Below are 10,168 nucleotides of genomic sequence, written 5' to 3'. Positions count from 1 at the left end.
TTTTTCAAAAAATGTTGGTTTTGGATAAAAAGCCATTTTTCAGGGGGAAAAGACGACTTGTTTCAAAAATTGTGAGGCATTCTACTCATAACTAATCTCTAATTCTTTGATGAGAAGAGGCAGAGCTGAAATATTGAAGGCATTCTATAGAGAATAGGATTCTTTAAAAGTGAAGTCTTCCTTTAGGATGGTCTGAAAAATAAAGACCCAACACAACCCCAAACCCTTGGCTGAAAACTAAATATAAACTCAAAACACTGGCTTCTTGTTTCTACTCAATTTTTATTTCTTGACAAAGACATCTAAATTATACACTGAATTTTACAACATGACCAAATATTGCAAATATCCCTTTGAGCAAATTCAAAAAAGGAACAAACTAGAGAGTGTCTGGGCCAGATTATATCCTGCAATAAGACAGAACTGGATAGCCTAGCCCGTATGCTCTCCAGGGGAAGAAAATGCATCTTCATGTATGGTTTGTATGGAGCCCTAGCCCAATGGGGTGTGATCCTGAATGAAGCTAGTGGGTGCTATTGTTATACAAATATATTTAATAACGAAAGCACAGTGATCACTTGCAATTAGAAAGAATACAAAAATCCCTAATGTGCACAGAATATAGTTGGAAAATGGGTAAAAGGAGAACTTAGTATGTCTCAAGCCAGTGTTATCCCAGAACTATTGATGTTCCATCCAGAGCTTTAACTGTTCCACCATCTTTCCCCGTCTAAGAACCCAGATAGCGCTAGCAGAAGGCTCTCTAATTTACCAGACAAAGGCATTAGCAGGATCCAATGGCTGGAAGTTGAGCTGGACAAATTCAAACCGGAAATAAGATGTACGTTTTTAAAAGTTAGGGTAATTAACCATTGGAACAGCCTTCTAAGTTATGTGGTGGATTCTCTGTCACCTGGAGTCCTTAAATCAAGGCTTGATGTCTTCCTAAAAGAGAGATTCTACTTCAATCACAAATCATTGAGCCTGATGTAGAAATTACTGGGTGGGATTTAATGGTCTGTGTTATACAGGAGGTCAGACTAGATGATCGTAATGGTCCCTTCTGGCCTTGAAATCTCTGAAGCTATAAAGTCTATGAATAAACTCCACCCATGCCAATGAGACAGTTTGTTTCCATAGAAACTTCCTTTAAAGGGGAAAAAGCAGACATAGTCAGAAGGACAAAACCTAAACACCATAATTGGCATAAATTGAATGTGACCCTGGCGGGTGCAATGGAGATTTGTTTTCAACGATGGCAGGTGTTCCGGATGGTTGTAACCGGTCTTATGCTTTGTGTTTAGACAGGTGGTGTTGAGGGAGGAGAGAAGCTTTGCTTAGCTGATCAGGGTTGAATGGACTGTAAACATATTAAAATAAGAGATGGCAGGTGAATTGTGTCTCAAGTACTTTTAAATTCCCATCCAGTGGATGCATGGAGGCTTGTTTACCACAAGGAGAAAGTTTATGGTCATCAGTATGGCATGGTCTACTTAAGTCCCGCTACACACATGGAAATAAAACTCCGGTAGCCCCTCACACTATCACATTCTCTCCATTATTACCTGAACAGATTGATTACTTGTGTCTGCTGGATTTTAGCAGGGAGCATTGTGTGCGTAGATGCCTGCACCAAAGATGCAAGCATGCCTCGCTACATGCAGGCATATATCTATTGATCCAGCAAGCCATTTCTGGACTCAATGACCAACAAAGTCAATTTCCCCTCTCCAAGTTGAGACTCTAGGAAAAAATTAAACAAATACAATTTCCAAGTGTATATATGTCTGACTATGGAAAAAAAGGAAAATCTTTTCAAATGCAAACAGTTAATTGCGACACCCATTATCAGTTGCTTCTTAGCTGAAAAGAAACGAGCCAGTATAGTTTTCTGCTTGTTAAAGACGTGATAAAAGAGAAGGGAAGAGCCTAACTCAAGGCTCTTTTAAAGTGGCAGGGACCTAAGGTCACAGTAGTGTGGGTTTTTTTAAAACTGTTGACGTTTAGGGGTGCGGAAGCATTTCAGAAACTCTACACTTTCAATGCCGCAAAGGTGACATATTTCAAGGCTGGGAGCCCATATTCTGAAGCTTTGCATTTAGCCACTTAAACAGCACAACCTCGCTCTTTGTAAGAGAGCTGCGATTGTTTACAGCAGGAGGATGCACTAACAATAAAGCAAAGGCAGACACATGCTGCGATGCGTTACTCCGAGTAGCCCCTGGGAACATGTGCTGCGAAGATTCCTGGGCTTCCGGATAAGGTACTGCAGCTGCAGGTGAGAGTCACTGAGCAAGCTGATTTTAAACAGATCATGCTGCCTTGCTCATTCTGCACAAAGATAGAACCATGTCCCCTTGCGTATTTCGCTATCGCTTAGGAATTCACTTGAGCCTGTTTTATTCCCCAGTCTTTTGGTTTTTACACTGGGGCTAGCTCACTTCAATCTCCACACCATTCTCCTTCTGGGTTTGGAGACAGATGTACTCTGGCTCTCCAGAAAGCAGGATCACCAGGGTACAGGCAGGGCAACCTTTTCCCACACTGCCCGCCAAGCTGTCTCCTAGCGATGAGAGGGCAGGGCACGGCTGTGGTCATTCTTTGGCCTTCATGCTTGGGCTGCAAGCAATGCTGCCAATCAGGATGGTGGATTTTTTTTTTTTTTAAACAATCTGTAAATCTGTATGCTAGAAACTAGCTGGACTGAGAGCCAGCAGCTTTTTTTTTGCACTGGACGCAACTGCTTTCAGGTGCCAGTGACTCTTAGTCCCTGTCAACTTGGGCTGGATTTGAATTGGGGACCTACAGGGGACAAGCACCCTTTCCTTCCTACCAGTTAGTACCCCCATCTCACCTCTGACACATCCATTTGGACTGAAGAAGTTGTGGAATTTGTCAGTCAAGGGAAAACGACTCATCGTCTTAGAACAAGCTTTTCCTTCCTGCTTCCTATCTGCCATTATTCCAATCCCTACCCCTACATGGGATTAATTCTAAACTGGGAGATTCTTTCCCACAGTGGCCATTTCATGGCTCCAGCCTCATACCTAGGATCAACTGCAGAAAGCTATCCCCACTGCAAAGCAATTGTAGATTTTCACTCCACAAGTCCCAGTGCATTTCCTGAAGTGAAAGATTTTAGAGAAGGCAGAAAATACACTGTGTGTTCAAAAAAGAGAAAAGTGGGAGCGGTTTTACCTTGTTCTAGGAACTGAAACATGGAATTAACTGCGCTTCACTGCACAGTTACCTCGATGGCCAGGGTTTGTGGCATACCAAGACTAATTTCAAAAATATAACCGCCCACCCTTGCACTGAACATGGGTAACCACGTATTTGCCACCGTGAAGTGGTCTGCATTTTACTTTAGCTGGAGGAAAAGCTACCCCTTCCTTGCCTTCAAACTGTCAAAAGCTTAGGTTATACATACATGGCTCCTCTCCCACTTCTAGGGAGGGGTGCAGCATCACTGCTGTATCTGGTTAAGATGAAGGTTCTTTTTAGGGCTACAGGGGGCAGGGGATGACATGAGAATTCTACCCACCTTACACAAAATGACGTGCGTCTTTTAACAACCCACACTTGCTACCGAAACAACATCTGCTTTGGGGAAAAGGTTTGACTGACATCTGAGAATGGCCAGGATGACTGTGGAACCAGTGGGGTGCAGGGCATGCTGTGATCATCTCGGTGACTATACTGGCTCTGCAGAAGCCCAAACACAAGCCCCCAGCCTATTGGAATTCTCTAACCTGAATCACAAGCTTACTCTTGTTTAAAATCACATTTTCTAATCAGAGGAGTGTGGAGACAGTTAATACTATTTATACGGGGGGGGGGCAAGTACAATTCCTTTATTGGGAAAAATAACTGTACTAAAGAGCAGGTAAAGGTCCAATTCCAGCCGTGGGTTGAACTGTTGTTGTTCCCTTTTTTTAACAGCTGTAGCTGTGCACAGATGGAAAAAACATTTGGTCAGAAAGCAGCAAATTAGTGCTTCCAGGATAGAATTCAGCTTCCACAGCTCTTCCATTTCCATGCAGCTCAGGGGGGTTTATTTCTTCTTCGCATTGACATTTTTGCAGACCCAGTTCATGCCGTCCTTCGGACAAAAGGTGGACACAGAGAAAGGCAGATTAGTCAAGGAAGGGGATAAGGAATCCTCAAGCTGTCATTTGGAAAACATATTTGTACCACTCTCCCCATAATTCCCCACAATGCGACACGTAAACTGCAAATTCCCCTTTGTTCAGTGGCTCCTGTCGCAGAGCTGTTATGGTCAGAAAAGGGACTCAGTAAAAAAGGGTTGTCTTCTCATTCCACCTCTGTGTCCGAGTCCTCTGAGTTAGGACTGACTTGTCATTAAAAAGATTGAGGCTCAATTCCAGGTTCTGCTATGGACTCCTGCAACCCTGGGCAAGTAACTCAGTCTTCCTGTATGTCAATTTTAGAGGACACTGGCCCTAGAGTTAGGGTGCTAACTTGGTATTCAGGTCCAATAACCTGCTGAGCCACAGACTTCCTGTCTCTTTGTGCCTCGGATCCCATCTGTACAATGGGGATAACAGCCCTGCTCTGCCTCATAGGGGTGTTGGGAGGAGAAATACAGTAAGGACTGTAAGGCACTCAGATGCACCTGTGATGGGGGCCATATAAGTACGTTAAATAGACAGACTGCCCCATCTATGATGATAACACTCCTCTACCACACAGGGCTGCTGGGAGTCCTAGTTTATTGTCCATAAAGCAAGTTGGGATCTGTCTTGAAGGGAATGCTCCAGCAAAGAAAGCATCATTTTACCTGCTCATGCGGCTGACCTAAAAGCCCTGCCGAGTGCACGAGCTGGATTCTCGTCAGCCATGTGCACCCTCTAAACTGCCCCCTAGAGTCCAAGTGAAGAGTCTTTAGTTAGTATGAAAGATGATGTTCAAAGGAGGAAGCCAGCTGGATTTTCAGGTCTGAGGTTTGAAAATCCATCTTTGGATTTGTAAACTGGGCAGATGAGATCGGGGACGGCAGAGAGAGGACAGGGAGCCCCAGTGGGTCATTCGTAGAGTCACTTTGCTAACTATCACTACACCTTTAAAGCCGTTAGACCTTAAAAATATTTGAGCAGCCTGCTAGTAATTTTCTGCATTGTCCAGTGGCAGGGCTGCATGTTGTTTCCTGCTCTCTTATTTCTCAGGCCAGCACAGAGTGGGAGAAATAGGTTAAGAGCTTGATCTTCCCAAGAGCGTCAGTAAGAAAGAACAGGTGGGAGAGAGAATATCTTTTAATTTACTGGACCAACTTCTGTTGGTAACAGAGAAAAACTTTTGAGGTTACACAGAGCTCTTCTTCAGGGCTCTCTCACCAACAGAAGTTGATCTAATAAGAAATTTAATAATTTTATTAAGATAATGTTGAAATAAAAAGAAAACAGTACAGAGTTTAAGCACAGAAGTTTCTGGTTATCAGGGAATAAGGTACAGATTATCAAGGGGTGCGAAATTCGGTTTAGGAATGGGTGGCGTAAGGAATACATAATCTGCAGTCTCCCCGATTGGGGGTAAAAGTTTAACGGGTAAAAGTACAAACATTGAGATATGGGGGTATGTTGTCCATATAATGGCGATGTTCAGGTGTGGAGTATAATGAGTGGATATGATGATGAGGATGGATTTACCCTCATTTGGTGGGATTTAATGTTCAATGAGTTTATGGTTCCAGTTCATATGGTCCAATGGAAAAAGTCTCTCAGTCCCTTTCCCATAGTTGATGCACAATGTCGTACCGGCTCACCACCTCACCACCTTGTCTCTCTAATAGCCTAGGACTGACATGGCGACAACTATGCTGCATATAACAATGGAAGAGTGTTGTTGGCACACAACAGCAACCCCTTTTAGCAAAGAAAGGAAATTCATAGATTGGTTCTGAATAGAGTCCTGTCTAGCTCTTAGCCAGAAAGATGGTGGTCATACAGAAGGTTTTAAAGAGGATACTGAATCCTCAGGGCTTAATCAGGAGCACATAAGGTATCTCAGTTTGAAAATAGAAATTTACCCTGGTAGCTGTCCCATTGGGTAGTTCTTATTGGAAGAGGTCCAGTGGTTTTCTAAACTGACCCTTGCTGCAGTTTTAAATTATAAAACAAACCCAGTGGTGCATCAGATTACTATGGGACATACATACACACACACACACAGAGGCCTAATTCTAATAATGGCTCTAAGCCTAACCTCAGGGAGGGTCACTTTCTTCATTTTTATTTAGTACTGCAGCGGAGATCAGTGTGTACAACAAATTGTCAGAAATCCTCTGACCAAATGGGAAAAGTCGGGAGTAAATTCATTTTAAGGCCCAGGAGCTTTGTGTTTTCCCTTCAGTAACAATGTAAAACCTATGTGTAAAACATGTAATGCTTTAAATGCTTTAGTGGTTTAAAGCGCATCACTTTGGAGAGAGATTCTCAAGGTACACGAGGCCATAGGTTTACAGTGGAGCTAGACGGAGATATGTTGAAGCCCTCCGCTCGGTTGTGTTCTTTAGAAATCTGCATGACTGCCTGCAAAGGGTAAAAAATGCTCCCAGAATGATTTCAGCTTCCCCAGTGTCTGAAGCAATAATCACATTTGCACACATCATGGCATACAAGGCAAGCAGAGCCCCTCATTCATTTTGAATCTAGGTTTACTTGCTGAACCAGAACAGCTGAGACAGCTTAAAGTAATAAATATCAGCTGACACCCTTTGCTATTCAGCACAGTAATCCCATAAACAATACATCACTGCAAAACAACAAATGCGCATCCTATCTCCCAGCTAATCTGACCAGAACCTGAATTTACAGTGATTAAAACTCGGCCCGGTGCCATTAGGGAGCTCAGGGAGGGGATATCAGCCCACTGGAGCACCCGAGAGGCGCGGATCATAAAGCGAGTTTATGTTGGGATTTACCATGGCCGGGAGCCTAAACTGCATCAACCATATAACGAGGGCAAAAGAATGACAAAGCACTGTGAGAGACAAAAGATGAACTCCAAGGGGTTTGAAATCCAAACCTAGGTCACCTAACTTTTAAAGCAGGAATGGCTTTTAAAGCCATTTTATAGAACGAGTTAATTTTAATATCTAATTAGTTCATGGGGGAGGGTCTGAGGGATTAACATGTCCCAGTAGGAAAAAATGTTTGCTATATCAGAAACATGAGTAAAATACTGTTATCTGCAAGCACTAAAGATAACTTAAATGTTTTTATTGCAACTTTATTGTGTGTGGCATCCTTCCTACAGAGGGTATCCCAGTATGCTTTGCAGAGAGGTGAATACAATGGAAGGGAAAAGAAAAATATAGATATGGGACAACAAACCTTCAGCGAAGGTTTGAAATGGGAAGGAGAGCTGTTATGGTGGAGACACCCAGGGAGGCTGTTTCAGATGGGAGGCGGTGAGCTGGAGAAGACTCTTGCATCAGGTACAGAAGGAGCAGGGAGGGGAAGAAAAATGGTGGGTACAAAAGACAGGACCAAGTCCATAGAGGATTTAAAAACAATGAGAGCAATTTTTCTTCTGCCCCTTGTCCTTATATTTTCTTGCCTGTACGTACTTGAAATTGACTCTTTATGAAAAGTACCTCATCCCTACAACAACAACAATTACACCCTTGTGACTAAAATACATAAAGTACAAATAATAACTAACTTTGCACTCTTCTGAAGCAGTATGCTTTGGCATTAGCAGTTATTCTAAGAATGAACATGAATACAGTAGTAATATTCCCTTCCCAAGCAGATATTAAATCTAACGCCATAGATGGGGAGAGAGTTAGAATTCTTCGGATTTTACTGTCTCTATTCATTTACAAACAGCTAGTAAACATCAATAAAAAAGACGCTAAACACTGAACTGCGGGAAAAGTCCATGCACCTTATTGAATAAGTCCCCTCAACCCACAGAGCCCTTGCTACAAATTCATGTTGGCTAAAACGCTGGAGAAACTACACTGCAAAGCATCTCATGGAACGATAGTGACAAGGCTCCTTTCCACATATGGGCAACATATCCTGTGCATGGCAGTCAATGAGGAGGATTATTGCGAGTGGATACTCCTAGCTTTTCTTTTCTGAAGAGTTGGATTCAAATCCTGCATTTTGGTCACAAGAATGAATGAGACTGATGGCCCCTCACACAGAGTATGTCTACACTGCAATCAGTGAACATAAGAACGGCCATTCTGGGTCAGACCAATGGTCCATCTAGCCCAGTATCCTGTCTTCTGACAGTGGCCAACGCCAGGTGCTTCAGAGGGAGTGAACAGAAGAGGCAATCATCGAGTGATCCTGTTGTCCACTCCCAGCTTCTGGCAATCAGACTAGGGATACCCAGAGCATGGGGTTGCATCCCTGCCCAACTTGGCTAATAGCCATTGATGAACCTATCCTCCAGGAACTTATCTAGTTCTTTTTTGAACCCTGCTATAGTTTTGGCCTCAGAACATCCCCTGGCAATGAGTTCCACAGGTTGACTGTGCATTGTGTGAGGAAGTACTTCCTTATGTTTGTTTTAAACCTGATGCCTATTAATTTCATTGGGTGACCCCTGGTCCTTGTGTTACATGAAGGAGTAAATAACACTTCCTTATTCATGGTCTCCACACCATTCACAAATTATTAGACCTCTGTCATATCCCCCCATAGTCATCTCTTTTCCAAGCTGAACAGTCCCAGTCCTTCTAATCTCTCCTCCTATGGAAGCTGTTCCATCCCCCTAATCATTTTTGTTGCCCTTCTCTGAATCTTTTCCATTTCTAATACAGCGGTGTGACTGCAGCCCATGTAGACATACCTTGAACTAGCTACTCCAGTAACAGCAGTGGGCAGCAGCATGGGCTAGTCACTGGAGTACAGAGTGCACACCCAGGGTCCTGGTGCATTGGTATGGCCTGTGCTGCCAGGGCTTCCCTGCTATTGTTATTGGAGCTAGCGAGATTGAAACTAGCTCGGCTATGCTGCAGACACCCCTCTGATTGCAGAGCAGGCATACAGTAAAGCACCACGCAATGTGCCATGACTGGCAGACTCTCTACTCAGGACAGACTAGACGTTGGAATAGTAGCTGGGGTAGCAGGCCAGAGGTGAGCTGTGTTGGCAGATTTGGAGAGGGTTGCTGCAGGCTGGGATTGGCTGACTGCACTCAACTTGTTTTAAACCCCATGCTATCAGCAATTTAGCTACAAGAGCAAAGTAATAAGACCTCAAATACAAGTGAACAAGTCCCTTCCACCTCTTAGGAACCTTCTGATGTCTGCTCCCATGCGATAAACCAGGGATCAGGCACAGTCACAAACTTCTGACCCCTAAACATGACCTTGGGGGCAATAAGGCTTAATTCCTTCAGGTAAACCTGGGTATGCCATAATCAGTTGGGTCAGGGGAGTTAAAAATTCGCTATCTTGGATGTTTTCAGCATACTCCTTATTTCAAATGTTACTTTTTTCTCTGTCCACACTGCTAATATCCTGCCCCGGTACCTAAGATTTCCAGGCTGCTGCTTCTATCATCCTGCTACAAGTGGCTACACATTTTTTGCCTAGATGTAAATTTCTTTTTAGACTCCTGTAATCTTGTATTCCTGACACAGTTCTGACAATTCCCTCTCTGCTCCCACATTAAACATCACTAAGCTCTCTGCTCCTAGCTCCGCTGTTCCTTATCCCCTGCAACCCCTGTCTCTGTCCACCGTGGTATAGCTACTGTTATCCAAATGGGTTTTTAATGCAATTTAAAGGTGTGTCTAACTTGGCTAAAATATGGTAAGTCCCTGTGCATACTGGCCTTAAAACAAACTCAGGGCCTATTAATGCAGCACATTATACTGTCAAAGGCCACTTCATAATACCTCTTGCCTGGGTGGATGGGCCAAACTGTGATATTAACATAGTACAATACTAGGGCTCAGCTGAAGAGGGATAGGCACAGGTGGTTCTAGGCCACCTTTCTACCTCCCATAATCCTGGGGCCAAACTGGCCCTGACACAGATTAGAGTAGTTTAAAGGCTGCTCTAACTTCCACAGACTTGTAATGGCATCAAGGGGCCATTACTGCTGTGAGGCTGAGCAGAGCATAATGCGTTCCAGCATTATGCCAATGGAAGATTCCCGCCCCCCCACCCGTTTAGGACAGCTTT

General features: G+C 43.6%; 1 protein-coding gene across 2 annotated transcripts in view; it reads right to left on the bottom strand.

Annotated features, from left to right (window-relative positions):
- Positions 1-262: 262 nt before the first annotated feature.
- Positions 263-10,168, bottom strand: part of ARL3 (ARF like GTPase 3) — a 38,895-nt gene continuing 28,989 nt past the window's right edge. The window contains exon 6 of one of the 2 annotated variants that reach the window (XM_078853881.1): positions 263-4,102. In XM_078853881.1, the coding sequence (XP_078710007.1) occupies positions 3,936-4,102 (167 nt within the window). In that variant the 3' untranslated portion in view covers positions 263-3,935. The remainder of the gene's footprint in view (positions 4,103-10,168) is intronic. The other variant, XM_073354499.2, reaches the window with a different exon arrangement.

This window comes from Lepidochelys kempii, chromosome 7 (assembly GCF_965140285.1).
Source record: "Lepidochelys kempii isolate rLepKem1 chromosome 7, rLepKem1.hap1, whole genome shotgun sequence".
Lineage (NCBI taxonomy): Eukaryota > Metazoa > Chordata > Testudines > Cheloniidae > Lepidochelys > Lepidochelys kempii.
Note: the sequence above shows the minus strand (reverse complement) of the source record. Positions and strands in the feature narration are given on the sequence as shown.